General features: G+C 43.4%; 1 protein-coding gene across 4 annotated transcripts in view; it reads left to right on the forward strand.

Moving 5' to 3' along the window:
• Positions 1-15,245, forward strand: part of LOC117010386 (synuclein alpha interacting protein) — a 97,906-nt gene that overhangs the window by 38,426 nt on the left and 44,235 nt on the right. For all 4 annotated transcript variants that reach the window (XR_004420650.1, XR_004420649.1, XM_033084812.1 and 1 more), the window contains exon 2: positions 1,396-1,498. Coding sequence is in view for 2 of the 4 variants with exons in the window: in XM_033084812.1 (XP_032940703.1) it covers positions 1,442-1,498 (57 nt within the window). In the remaining 2 variants the exon portion in view is untranslated. The remainder of the gene's footprint in view (positions 1-1,395; positions 1,499-15,245) is intronic.

Consider the following 15,245-nt stretch of genomic DNA (forward strand, 5'->3'; position numbering starts at 1 on the left):
ACTGTAAAGAAAATTAACTCCACCCCAGCCAAAACCGGAACATTCATTTAGTGAGAAAATGATGCTGATAGTGTTTCAGTAACTTGGTGAGAAGCAAAAATTTGCTTTTCCATTCTATTTCAGCTATTTCTATTTCTGGAGTTTTGCCTACTGGTTCTCTTTAATAGCTCTATAATAGTTGTCTCTAATAGCTTCTCAAGAACAGGTGTATTAAGGTCAACTTTGTGCTTGGATAGTGTATTAATAGGGGGAATAATTACTGAGGTTTTGTTTTGTCTGGCACTTACAGAAAAGATTGTTTTCAGACCACGTATCCTAGGACATTTTTAAATGCATGTAAAAGTTTCAAGCAGTGATTTTATTTAGGCCTACACAACTGCTTTCATTATTCATAAACATATTTTTTGGTAGTTGTTATATGAATACATTGAGTTTGTGTCATTTTTTTCCTGAAGGTGTTTCCTTTGTTATGTACAAGTACTGGCGTTTTTAATTTTCTTCTATAATAACACTTAATCCTTATCTAATGAGTCGCATTATTTTAAAATGCATTGTGCTTTTGTTGTTCAGCTTCCTTTAAAATACTTTCCCTTCCTACTTTCACTTCTGTTGCACTTGTCTATAGTGATGACACACTCCTTCATTATGATTAGGATTGACAACGAGGGGTTTATTTTTTTTATTTTATTTGATCTTCTGATTGTTGAAGCTTTAATTTATTCAAATCTAATATTGACTTTTCCAGCCATATTTCTTGCTTTGCAAGACAATTTGCTCTTCTTTTCCTCTTGCTGTAAGAAAATGGTTAATGCTCCTGATAATTAGTGATATAATTCTGGTATTGAATTTGCTGCCGTTCTGGGGGATGTGCACTCAGAACCTGAGGGGTGGTAAGCCATTTATCTGTAAAGCACCAGCTGCATTGTGTGTTAGTCTGCTTGTAAGTAGAGATAGGGTGTGATTGTCTGTGCACAGCAGGATTCTCAGTTCTTTTCTGGCATCTTGGGCAGAGGAAAACTATGGTGACAGGAGATGCTGTAAATGTCTCATCCTTATGAGAAGGCACATCAGCAACACAGCTGTCATTGCAAGGTCATGAGAGTGTTCAACAACTTAGGTCTTTGTACCTGTATTGAACTTCCTGAGGGTCTGAGTGATGCTGAATCAAGTATTTTCTACCTCTACTTCAAGTAGCACTTAGCTGCTCTCCCAAAAAAATTGAAATCTCTGCTTCACAGTATGCAGAGGTGGCAAATTGTTTTTATCTTCTAAGATTGAATTATGAAACACTTTAATGTTCAAGTTAGATGTTTCAGTAATGTAGCAACTATATGAAAACTCTTCTGTGTGATTTTGGCTCTATAAAGACAACACATTTCTGTTTTTCTTAATTAGGTCTTTATTAATGTGCTGACTCGCCCAAAATGTCCATAAGAGAATAATGGAAGCCCCTGAATACCTTGATTTGGATGAAATAGATTTTAGTGATGATATATCGGTAAGTACAACTCTTATTTTATTTATAAAATAAATTGTTCAAGTTGAGACAACCTTAGATATCTCAGTCCTGATGTAAAAAGCAACACTGTTGTTAGAAGCCACACTCCTTTTTACTTCATACAAAAGAATGTTTAGATAGGTTGAATCTAGAATAAAAATCAGATATTTTGTAAAGGAAATCTCTAAAATGCTTGAAATGAAAACTTGATTCCTTCAGGTGCTGAAAGTTACTTGTAGACAAAATTAATAAATCAACTTCATTTCTGGGTTGCTTCTCTCCTGTGTTGTCCTTAATGAACTATTTGTGCTGTAGTGCTAGCCTTAGACACAAAAATTTTAAGTTTACTTTTTTAATTCAATGAATTTCAGTTGTAAAAAACCACACTTCTCTCACCTTTGCCCTTTTCACCAGTAGCTATTTCCTAGTACAGCTCAATTTTATCAATAGGTGTGATGTAGTAGTGTACAGAAAGAGATAGACTTCAAGGGATTCATAGGCAACAGTTAATCTTAGTGTCACAAATAAACCAGCCCTAATTGCAAGCAAAAATGCTGTGTTACTGTGTTACTTTCCACATTTTTAGTGTTTTTATAGGAGGCACTGGTACTGTGTATTTCTGTATTACTCATAATACTACTACTACTGCCAGTGTTTCTGCTTTTTGTGCAATAGAGTTGTTGATATGTTGAATATTTGATTTAAAAAAATAGACTTGAATACATAAATTAATTCTCTTAGAAGAGAATTTGTTAATTCAGTTTTCAGATTAAAGTATGCCACCATCTCCTTCCACATGTTTCATAGTTTTATAGTAATTTTTTCTAATTTTTTTTTTTTTTTTTTTTTACAAAGGGCCTGGTTTTCCTGTTAACACTTGGGACTCTTGATTCATTTTAAAACATTCCAGATGCTTTATTCACTGACAAATTCCTTTTGAAGAGATTTTTATTCCCCCTACCTATTGTATTGTTGAATTTTTATTAAAGCAGAATTTGGCAAATGCCCAAAATATTACAAGACAATGAGGCAATCTTGAGTGAATACCTTATTATGGCAACTTTCTTTATATTACTGTTATATGCCAGATTATGTCCTGGTATCTGTTTCTATACTCAGTTTAGTAAAACTGTAAAACATAATAAATGTAACCTTTCCATGTCCCTCCCATTGTGGCTGTTGCTGCATACTGGTGGGTTAAGTTACTCACTTTTCTGCTGAAAAGCTCAGGCTGCATGCTTTAATAGGCTGTTCTTTTAGTGGATGCTGGACATTAAATAAAAAATCATCACAAATGTTTGAGGTAACAGTTTTATTCCCAGCTTTAGCAGGTAAGAGGACAAAGGATTTGTTGCCAGAACCCAGATCAACAAGAGAATTAATGGTTACTCTAGTGCTCTACTCATATCTAATCCCACAGTTCAGAAATACCTGACCTTCACATTTTATCATTAGCCTGCTCTGTTAAAAGCAGCTGCATAGCATCTGTATTGGTAAATTATATTATTCATGTTAGCCCTCTGGTTCTAATCCAATGCAGAAATGTGACTAATAATAATAATGGCAGAAAGAAGGCTGTTAAAATGATGCACTTACAAATGTACCTCATTTACAAAGCCACTGTTTGTAGTCCAGACCCTTGTTATCCATTTCAGCAAAACTGACCAAAATGTGATAATCAAAAATATAGATGTATCCTAGTTTGGTGGACAGGTGTCTGCTAAGAAAGGCAGGAGCCTCTCTTTGAAATACAGAATGTAAACCCCCTCCCTCCAAATTATTATAATTTTGAAATCAAGGGGCTCTCAGGCAAAGATATGGGAATTAGGAATAACAGTTCTTTACTAAGAAAATTAAAATAGAAATACAGTACTACAAAGAACAAACCCCAAACCCTGACAAAGTCAGAGTATAACCTGACACCCCGTCATGCAGGGTGTCGGTAGCACTTTGATTAAATGGTGGTTGCAGTTCTCTTGCAGTGACAGATGTGGTTCAGTTGAAGCAGTGCTCCTGTAGAAAGGATCCAATTTTCCCTCCAAAGGTCCAGTGATGAGAGAGAGGAGAGGTCCGGTTTTCCTCTGAAATCCAGTGAAAAAAGGGCTCCCCTGGTATCCCAAAATGTCAGTTTTTATCTTGTTAAGAAAGGCTTGGCTCTTCCCCCGGCTGGAGCATCTCCCAATGGGATGAAGTAATTTTATCAGTCACACAATGGGACTCAATGGGCCATTAGCAGAAGGTACCTCCTTGGAGGAAGGATGGGTTGTGAAAAGATAAAGAACACTGCCCCACCTGGTTTCAATGGATGGCCCATTAGCAGAATATATGCCACAGAAATAAGGATCACTGCCCCACCTGGTCTCAACAGACGGTTATAGAATAGATGCTTTTGATCACATCCTGTATTGCAACCCAAGACAAGATGGAAAGGTAGGAACTTGTTTTAAAAGGCAAATATATCTGTAAGTAAGGGGAAGTGAGAGGTGGGGAGTTTATTAGGGTTTTTATTTTATTTTCCTTTGGAATTTTTTTGATTGTTTTCTTTGTTTGTTTGTTTTTAATGTTACATTTGTACATGAGAAAAGGCCAACTACGTTTCTCCGATATCATGGAATCTTAGAATGGTTTTGGTCGGAAGGGACGTTCGAAGATTGTTCCGCACCAGTTTCCCTGTGATAGGTAGGGATACCTTCCACTAGATCAGGTTGCTCCAAGGCTCCTTGTGATGGGTTGACATTGGCTGGTTACCAGGTGCCCACCAAGCCACTCTGTAACTTCTACTCCATCAAGGAGCTTGTACTTTAAGGAGAAGGACTCCGCTCACCAATTAGTGTCATGGGAAAAAGAGAAAATTACAGTAAATTCACGAATACAAGCCGCACTGAGTATAAGCCGCATCTCTGGGTGTTGGCAAATATTTCGGTTTTTGTCCCTAAATAAGCCGCACCCGAATATAAGCCACTCTGTCGTTCGCAGCGAGGACCCGCGTGCAGTTAGTAACAGAACCGCAGGAGGGCGGGGTTTACTGGCTGAGCTAAGGCTGCGCAGGCTCGGCCCGCTAGGGGCTGCTGATGGGGCCAGGTGGCCCAGCCCAGTGCTGCCGCTCGGGGCCGGCCGCCGCTGCCACTGGGCTCGGTCACCCCGGGTCGGCGCTGCCCCGCGGTGGCAGGCAGGGACGGAGCTTCCCCCGCTCCTACGGCAGCGGCGGCGAGCGGGGATGGAGCTTTCCCACGCCCGTGGCGCCAGCAGCGGGCAGGGACGGAGCTTTCCCGCGCCCGTGGCGCCGGCGGTGGGCGCGGACAAAGCACCCCGCCTCCTCCCTGAGCCGCAGCAATGGCTGCGCGGGGCTCCCGTCGGCTCCCCGAGCCGCGGCAATGGCGGCGCGCACTTCCCCCCCCCTCCCCAGGCCGCAGCAATGGCGGCGCAGGGCCCCCGTCGGCTCCCCGGGCCACGGCAATGGCGGCGCGCCCCCCCTACCCGTCCTCCCCTGGGCTGCAGCAGAGGAGGGAAGAAGAGAGCTCTCCCGCCTCTCTCCCCACCCCCCGTGCTGCCTGCAGGGAGCCAGGGCAACACAGTAACACTGTAACAATCGCGGAATGCCGGCTTTTACTGGCAGGTGCTTGGCTCGGTGCCCTGGCTGGCACGTCTGGGGTTGTAAATGTCAGAAAATTATTCACAGATTAGCCGCCCCCGACTATTAGCCGCACTTCCGGGTTTCCACCAAAATTTTTGTCAAATTGCTGCGGCTTGCATTAGTGAAATTACTGTACTCCTCTTGGCAGTATTACAGTATTTTCATGAAAATAAGGTGCACCCTTTTGACTAAAATTTTGATCAAAACTCGGAAGTGTGCCTTATAATCTGGGGTGCCTTATATATGGACAAAGTTCAGAAATTTGCCAACCCGGAAGTGCAAGCCGCAAGCCAAACCATGAGGTGCGGCGGGCAGGGGGGCCAAGCCGCACCGCAAGCCGAGCTGTGAGCTGAGCCGTGCCAGCTGGTGCCAGGGACGGCGGGAGTGCCGGGGCCCTGGGGAGGGCGTCTGGGGCTGCGTTTAAAGGCTACACCAATCAATGAAAAATGTTTGCAAATTGAGCACCTGCTAGTAAACCCCACGATCACATGATTTCGTTACTAATTCGTTCTTTGTTGCGTGCGGATCCTCACTGAAAAAAAAAAAAAAGTGCACCTTATAGTCCGGTGTGCCTTATATATGGACAAAGTTTGGAAATTTGCCAACACCTGGAAGTGCACCCTGTAATCGGTGCGCCTTCTAGTCATGAAATTACTGTAATTTGTTGCCAATCAGACAGCGCAGGATGATGACAGACAAGGACTAATCTAGAAGCACCTTTTTCCCATCCCTCTCTCTTTGCGGTCCCAACTTCGCTCCTGAGTGGTTTGCCTTGCCAACTCAACAAGCACAGGGGGATGGGGGAGTATGAAGTTTGCATTCAGGTTAAGTACTAGTTTGAAAGCAAACCAGTGGGAAATCCCAAGTCAGAAATACAATCCAATAGGAAAATTAAAATAAATGTAATAGTACAGAAACAGTGACAGAGTCAGAATACAGCCTGACACCCCATCAATCTGGATTTTGGTAACAATCCCATTAAATGGTGGCTGCAGTCCTCCTGGAGTGACAGATGTGGTTGTGTTGAAGCAGTAGAAGGACTTGATCTTTCTCTGAAGATCCAGTGGTGGTTATGGAGCTCTTGTCCTCTGGGTATTCAGAGGATAAGGCTGTCTGTTGTATTCCAAACCGGTGATTATATCCGGGTAGGAATGTTTGGCTCCTCCCCCTGGCTGGAGCATCTAACCATGGGATGGTGTACAGTAATGTCACGACCATAAGGCGCACCGGACTATAAAGCGTACCCCCCGTGAGTCAGCAAATTTTGCAACTTTGCAGATCAGATAAGGCGCACCGGACTATAAGGCGCACTTTTTTTTTTTTTTTTTTTAGTGAGGCTCCGCCCCCAGCTCCCCCCGCATGGTTGCTGGGCGAGGCCCTGCCTCAACCCGGCAGCCATTGGCCCCTGGACCCGCCTGTATCCGCTGCTCCGTGCGGCATCCCCAGGACCGGGGAATGCCCGCCGCCGCTCCGTGCAGCATCCCCGGGGCGAGAGAAAGCCCGCCGCTGGAGAAAGCCCGCCGCCGCTCCGTGCGGCGTCCCTGGGACTCCGTGCGGTGTCCCCGGGGCCCCGCTGCTCTAGGAGTTCCCTGGTGCTCCAGGTGCCCCTATGCCGGCGGGCTCGCCCCACGCCACCACTGCCCTGATTCCAGCGGCTTTCCCTGATGCTGGCAGGCCCCCCCCCACGGAGCCCCTCTCCCCTCACATCCTGATGCTGCTGCGGGGCTACTCCCCACTCACAGCCAGGCACAGCCCCGCGGGACACCTCTCTCCTCACAGCCCGGCACAGCCCCGTGGGGCCACTCCCCCTCACAGCCCGGCACAGCCCCGCAGGGCCACTCCCCCTCACAGCCCGGCACAGCCCCGCGGGGCCACTCCCCTCACAGCCCAGCCCTGCTGCGGGGTCACTCCCCCTCACGGCTCACACTTCCGGGTTGGCAAATTTTACCACTTTGTCCATCAGATAAGGCGCACCGGACTATAAGGCACACTTCCGATTTCGGGGGAAAATTTTAGTCAAAAGGATGCGCCTTATAGTCGTGAAATTACTGTAATTTTATTGATCATGCAGTGGGACTCAATTGCACATTGACGGAAGATATCCCCTGGAGTTATCAAGGATGAGCCATGAAGGAGATAAGGAACTCTGCCCCACCTGGTTTTAACCACTTATGAAGATGGTGATGGAATGCATACTTTCGGGTACATCTTACATTGTAACCTAAGACAGGTTATCACAGTGTCTCTTCTGTTCCCTTCTCATCCTCTTCATATCTGCACCAGCATGGGGTTCCACCCACTGAAGGCAGTCCTCTGTTAACTTCTCCAGTGTGAGTCCTTCCCAAATACCACAGTTCTTCATGGACTGCACCAGCATGTACATCCTTTCCATGAGATAAAATCCTTCAGGAACAGACTGCTCCAGCAATGGTCTCACACAGGGTCACAGCTCCCCCTGGAAAACCTGCTCCTATGTGATCTCCTCTCTAGAGGAATTAGTTCCTGCCAGAAGCTGCAGGTTTCTTCAGGACACATCCACATACTCCAGTGTGAGCTCTTCTACGGGCTGAAGGCTGAAAACTGCTCTACCATGGTATTCTCCTGTGACTGCAGGAGAATCTCTGCTGCAGCACCTGGAACACTGCTTTCCCCTACTTATTTACTGACCTTGGTGTCACATTTTATTGTTCCTCTCTCCCAGCTGCTCTTATACAGTGCTTTTTATCCTTTATCCCAGAGGCTACCAACATCTCTGATGGGCTCAGCCTTTGCCAGCAGCTGGTCCTACAAAGAGGCAGCCACAATTGTGTGGTGGGCATCCACAATTTCTCTGTGCAACCTGTTGCAGTGTCTCACCACCCTCATTGTAAAAAATGTCCTTATATTCAATCTAAATTGATGTTCTTTCATTTGCCCATTGTCCTGTTCACTACAGGTCCTGGAAAGCATTCTTTCTGTATGTTTTTTATAAGGCTCCTTTATATATTGGAATGTCATAAGAAAGTCTCCTTGCAGCCTTCTGTTTTCCAGGATGAAGAATCCAGACTTTCTCAGCCTTACTTCACAGAAGAGGTGGTTCAGCCCCTGACTATTTTCATAATCTTCTTCTGGACATACTAAACAAGTCCATGTCTTTTTTGTCCCAGCAACCCCTGAGCTGGAGGCAGCACTCCAGGTGGATTCTCCCAAGAATGAAGTCCGCAGAAGGATAACCCAGACCTTTTGTGCCGCTCAGGATATGACTGACTTTCTGGTCTGCAAGTAATCATTGACAGTTTATGTCAAATTGTTCATCTTCCAGTATGCCAAGTCCTTCTCTGCAGGGTTTCTCTCAGTATCAGAGTCTGTATGGACACTGGGCATTGCTCTGACGCATGGACACATGGACACAGGATCTTGACCTTTTGTGCCGCTCAGGATATGACTGACTTTCTGGTCTGCAAGTAATCATTGACAGTTTATGTCAAATTGTTCATCTTCCAGTATGCCAAGTCCTTCTCTGCAGGGTTTCTCTCAGTATCAGAGTCTGTATGGACACTGGGCATTGCTCTGACGCATGGACACATGGACACAGGATCTTGACCTTTTGTGCCGCTCAGGATATGACTGACTTTCTGGTCTGCAAGTAATCATTGACAGTTTATGTCAAATTGTTCATCTTCCAGTATGCCAAGTCCTTCTCTGCAGGGTTTCTCTCAGTATCAGAGTCTGTATGGACACTGGGCATTGCTCTGACGCATGGACACATGGACACAGGATCTTGACTTCTTGAACTTAATGATGTTCACATGGGCCAACACCGCAACTCATCCCAAGGTCCCTCTGGCTAGCGTTTCATCCCTTCAGCAAATCAATCACTCAGCTTGGTGCCATGTGAGAACTTGCTAAGGGTGCCCCTGATCCCGTCATCTATGTCCTCAACAAAGATATTAAATACTATTTGTTGCATCCTTGAGGGACACCTCTCATTGAGTTTCACTTGGAGATTGAGCTGTTGATTGTAATTCATTGGACATGGACAGTTCCTTGTCCATCTGTCCATCAAACCCCTATCTCTCCAAATTAGAGACAAGGAGGTTATACTTGGATACAGTGTGCCAAAGGCACAGAAGCTGAGGCAGAAGACATCTGTAGCTCTCTCTCTTGGTTGTAGGAGGCCACTACCTTAGTCAGGAGCAATTTTCCCTTTGTGAAGCTATGCTGACTTTCTCCAATCACCTCTCTGCTGTCCATATGTTTCAGCATAACTTCCAGGAGGATCTCTCCCATGCTCTTACTGGGCACTGAGGCATGGCTGAGCTGCTAGGAGTTCCTGAGGCCCGTCTTTTCATCTTTGCTAAAAGAGAATGTGGTATTCACTTCTATCCAGTCATGGGAGACTGACTGCTATGACTGTTAAAATACTATAGAGAGTTACTTAGCAGCTACATCTACCAACTCCATCAGGGTTCTGGAATGCAGATATGGTGCTTATTTTACAAACTAAGATGGTTCCATTCCTGATCTGAATGGTGTAGTATATTTGACTGCAGTTCAGACAGAATAGGTTTTTGTTTACATTAAACAAAAATAATATTCTCTCTGCTGTGACATTAAGCAACCCAACTGAATATTTTAATTTATTTCTTCATTAATAACTGCTCACTGAAAGGAAAGGGGGAAAAAACCCTTTAGACTGCATTAAATGACAGATACATTATGAAATGTATGTCTTACGCTTTCACTTTTTTCCTGTTTCTCCTGATTTTGACTATAAATTTATTCCTGCTCTGAAGTTTTATGCTGTTGGTATGGTTACCTGAAGGTTTCCTAACCCTTTAATTGAAATGCAGCATTTACATTGCACTGGCAAATTGAGAAAATGGAAACAATTTTATTTTTAGGTCTACAGAAAAAATGCAAGATAACCTCATCATAACCAGAGTTCTTCATGATAAGATACTTGTTAACTGTTACAGATTGAGTGTATAGATAATTGCTCAGATCGTTCTCTTAGCTCTGTATGAATGAAAGCCAGGCTCAGTGGTGCCAGTGTGAGACTGTGCCTAATTTAAAGGTTTGTGCAGTACCAATGCAGTAATTGGGTTAAGGTCTAAGTAAACAGCTGTTCAATGACCAGATATTTTGGAACAGCTTTAAAACCTTGTGAATGCTCACCTGGCAGGGAAAACATAGACTTTGCATGGTCAGGAGTGTGCCCAAGCTGCTTGCTTCCTATTTACTCAGCACAGGGACCCTCCTGAGCCTGCTGCACCCTTCCTTGTCCACAGGAAGAGCTGGGTCACCCTTCAGGCTCACACACAGCCAGACCTTGCCTGCCAGCCATCAGTCCTGCTGGACTCAGCATGCAGGGTCCTACATCACTGTGCAGGCACAATCATTAGCTCCAGCAGATTGATGTACTTACCATCTATCTGAAGCTCGCTCTTACATCTCTCTCTTTTCTTCCTGTCTCCCATTTCAGAATGAAGCAAAATGCAGATGTCCACTAAGTTGTTCATAGGAAGTGTTAGTTTCAGACATTTTGTACCCCTGACAGTGTTAGTGGTGTCTGTATAGGTCCCCTTTGAAGCTAAAGGGAAGAATAACATATCAAGTGTCTAAGATGCACAATCCATAGCACGAATAACCTAACCAGTGCTTCAAAGACGCTCATCACAACTGTAGGAACGACATTTACAGTAATTTCACAGTTATAAGCCGCACCATTTTGACTAAAATTTTGATCCCACCCCGGAAATATGGCTTACACTCAGGAGCGGTTAATATGTGAAAAAATTTCTGAAATTTCCAACCCTGGAAGTGCCAGCCAGGGTGCCGAGCCGAGCGCCTGCCAGTAAAACCCCGGGGTTGCGCAATTTTTACAAATTGGTTACTCTGTTGCGTGGCGGGTGGAGGCGGGCTCCGTGCCAGCAGCACAGGGGGGGTGGTAGGGGGCTCCCCCCTGCCTGCCCTGTGGCCCGGGGAGGAGATGAGGGGGCTCTGTGCCCACCCACCACTGGCGCCGCGGGAGGGGGGGGCTCCATACCCGCCTCCCACCGGCGCCGCAGGAGCGGGTGGGGGGGCTCCGTGCCCACCTGCCACCGCCGTGGGAGCAGGCAGGGGCCTCTGTCCCTGCCTGCCACCGCAGGGCAGCGCCAGGCCAGGGCGAGCGAGCCTGGTGGCAGCGGCGGCCAGCCCCGAGCAGCCCCACCAAGTGGCAGCCCCGAGCAGGCCAAGCCTGCACGGCCCGAGCCAAGCCAGTAAACCCCACGATCCTGTGATTCTGTTACTAATTGGCAATTTTGTTGCACGCAGGTCCTCGCTGCGAACGACAGAGTGGCTTATAATCAGGTGCGGCTTATATATGGACAAAGAGCTAAAGGTTGCCGACACCTGGAGGTGCGGCTTATAGTCAGGTGCGGCTTGTAATCGTGAAATTACTGTAGTTTGGGGAGGCAGTATTTCTTACGTGCACTATACCAGTCTAATCTCTTTCCTTCTCTGTGGTGTTTTTTTTTTGTTTGTTTGTTTGGGGTTTTTTTGTTGTTTTTTTTTTGTTTTGTTTTGAAGCTGCTTAAATTGACACTACTATTGAGAAAAATCTTCCTGCCACATCAGGCCAAGTATTGTTCCTGTACTTATTCTCAGTATAACTTACTATTCCCAAATAAATGTCTCAGAAATATGGTGGCATTTCACAGTTAATAAATTATTAGGAAAATGCATTGTAAAATTAATTTAATAGGCTTTTAATATCAATAAAGTGTTTTGTTATCCAGTATCATGAATAACTGGAAATGAGACTGTTTACTTGGAAACACTTGGAAAAAAGTTAGCTGGAGGAAGGTAATGGAGGAAAGTGGTTTTTTTCAGTATCAAAATAAAAACAAAGAGCTGTGCATTTAGGGTCAGTACAGAGTCATTGGTGTCTTTATCCAGTCAAGATCTTTGGTGGTGGTAAAGGATTTGAGTTCTAATACTGCAAACAGTTGGACATGGTCTTTCATGCTAGGGGTGCCATGGTTATGATAACGTGCTCTGAGAGTCTCACTATGCATACAGCTTCGCGCTTGGATTCCGTTTAGGATACAACAGAGTATTGTAAAGTAACTCTTGTTTCTTGATTTACTTGGGTTTTTTACTATTTTGTATAATATTTCTTTGCTGTTACTCATGATCAGTTATTTCTTCTTTCTGATACTTCTAGAACACAAGTGCATCTCCAAGTGGTGAACAAGTGGCACAGAGCAGAACAGCCCTGTTAAAGATATTTTTCTTCATGTGTTTTGCTTAAAATTCATTGCATTAAAATTTGAAAACCATGTGAAATTTAAAAGGTTAACATTGACATTAATTCAGATTTTGTAACATAGTGTTACAAAATGAACAAATGTATTACAAGGGAAATCCCATTTTTCCCTGAATTAGCAATGTTTGTTGGGAAAAACTGGGAATATCTTGCATTTGTATAGAATACTTGCTACTGCCTCTTCTCTCATTTGCTGTTGATACTTATCTTCCATCAAAGTTCTTTCGGGGCTTACTAGAATTCACTATTTCGGGTTGGACATAGGCAGGCCTTAAATGCAGAAAAGGAACCCAGACCTCAAACAGTAATCAAAAATTCCATTGCATGTGTTGTCTTAGGAACAACCTCTTTGTTTGTTACTGAATGTCGCCATCAACCACAACAGACTTTAATTAAATAGCCAAGATCACAGTAAGCATTGACTAACAAAGTAAGGTGATGTGCTGAGCTCTTAAATTGTCAGTTATGCCCTTGGGCATGGCCCTCGGCTCTGACGTGGCTACTCCAATGATGAAACGTGAGAAGTGGTGTTTAATTTTGTATGCAAAAAAAGTTTGAAATTATTGAATGAAGAGTTGAAAGTGTTGTTGAATAAGCATTAAGTTTTAAATTCTGTTCTAATGAAGGACTGCAATCTCAACTTCTTTTGATGTCCTGTGTAACCTTGAAATTTACAGTGGAAGAAAACCTAGAAAACATTACTGATGATTAGAACTGGAGCTAGATATGTGAGAAATCAGTTCTAGTGGGAAGAGCTGGGAATTGATTGTTTTTATGGTTGGGAAAAGTCCACTTGAAGAAGTAATTTTAGTTGCTTCCTGGACCAAAAGGTGGTGCTTTACATATTAACCACAAAATACACAAGGCAGAAATGTAAATTTGCAGAAGTCTTTGAGGACAGAGGTAAGTGGGAGGAAATCTGTTAATGAAATCAATATTACAAACATTCAGTAGATTTTTGGTGGTGAGACGACTAACTGAATACATTTTAAAGCAATGTTGAAACAGAAAAAAAATCTGTTTTTCCAAGAACAGGAAAACAACAAAAAGAAAGACGGCTTTCTGTTTTTGAAGCTGCCTGACAAAACACATAGCAATAGAATACAAAAGGCCTCTTTCTAATTGAATTACAAACTGTGTAATATTTTAAACTGCAACAGCTGGTCTTATGAAGCTACCATATTCCTTGGAGACATACTCCTTGGATTCTTCTGAGATTCTTACTAGACTAGTTCAACATTGCATTCTAAGTCTTTGTGCTGAAATAGCAAGATGTATAGCTTAACAGCTCAGGCTTTATTAAACAATAACTAAAGTGAAGCCTAGCACATGGTGTGCTATGTCTGTGTTTAACTTGTATTAATTTGTCTTTAGTAGCATCCTTCTCCCTGTCTCGGCTCTGTGCTTTCTTGCTTTAGGCTGTCACATCATGAAGCAGTCACAGCCTTATACACAACCCCTTGTTTAATGGTGATTGGAATCATTGGGTAGTTCTGGAGTGCTGCTACACATTTTAATGAATAAGTTCAGTGTTGATCCTGGGAGTACTTAGGAGGGTTTCTTCATGTGGTTTAGGTTTCTCAATACATCCCTGAATTAGGTCGACGAGGGAAAAAGTAGAGCCTGGGAGGTTTTCTAGGCTTAATGAAGTAACTAGTCATGTGAGTAAAAGTCTTAAACTTGCACCAGAAAAGTACATTACTCTGCAATTGGTCACATGAGCTTGAATTTAGATTATTTTGAAGGAGATTGCCAGCTGTGCTTTAGAAACATGTCAAACACTGAATGACAAACTGTCAGCAAAACCGAAAACAATGTATCACCGTTTCTTCTTTGTGTGGAAAGTTCATATGGTTCTATGTGTAGTTGTTTTTCTTCATTGGTCAACAGCACACCAACTAAAAATATCTCTTTCTTTGAAAACATGTGGTGTTTGTGTATTCTTTGAAAAATTTCAGTTGTGCTAATCCTAAATGCTTTTTTTCTATTTAAGTTTCCAAAATACTGTTTTAATAGGGTCCTTTTTGTATAAGCAATGTAATTGATATTTCTTTCACAGACATAATGATTTTCATTTGTTTAAGTGGAGATTCCTGTAACATTTAAACGTTTAATGAAGGAAGACTTACTATAAAGCAACTGCAGTTGTATCAGAATGTATGGTTTTATAACAGTGGATCCTGTGTCCATCCAAAGGTATTCCACGAGTGTATAAACTAAAATATTCTGTTTAGTAAAATGCTTATGGTACCTCTGGGGGGATTTTTTCCATTTTAAATGGTTAATGCAGTGAATAAAATGCTGATTTCTATCAGATGTGTTTTGTCACATCAAAATAATAATACAATTTTGCTTTAATGAAGCCCAGGTTAGAGAAATGAGCCTGTCATCTGATATGTGCGGGTACACACACCCCTCTCTGAAATCAGACCTCTACAGCGCAGATATTCTGCATTCCTTTTACATACTGGTTTGTGAATTCAAATTTTTAAGCACAGTAATTGTTGAAGTGCAGCGCCATAATACGTGCACAGGTGGGCAAAGTGAGACCCTTGAAGTTTATGATGAAACCTGAATGTGGTCTGACCTCCAATGTATCTCTCATTGTATTGCATTGTATTTGTGCCTTGAATAACAGTGACCTGCAGGAAGGAGAAATCTGAGGTGAGGAGGTGCTTTGCTCTAGCTCTGAAAGTCTGTTTCATATGTCTCAAGGTGGGAAACAAAAGCAGGTGCCATCTGCTTTTCTCATGCAACATAAGATGACCATCAGGCTGCCAGAAGCAGCCTTGGTTTGTAGGTTTTGATAGTATCCATGACAC

The sequence above is a fragment of the Catharus ustulatus genome, chromosome Z, assembly GCF_009819885.2.
Source record: "Catharus ustulatus isolate bCatUst1 chromosome Z, bCatUst1.pri.v2, whole genome shotgun sequence".
Taxonomy (NCBI): Eukaryota; Metazoa; Chordata; class Aves; order Passeriformes; family Turdidae; genus Catharus; species Catharus ustulatus.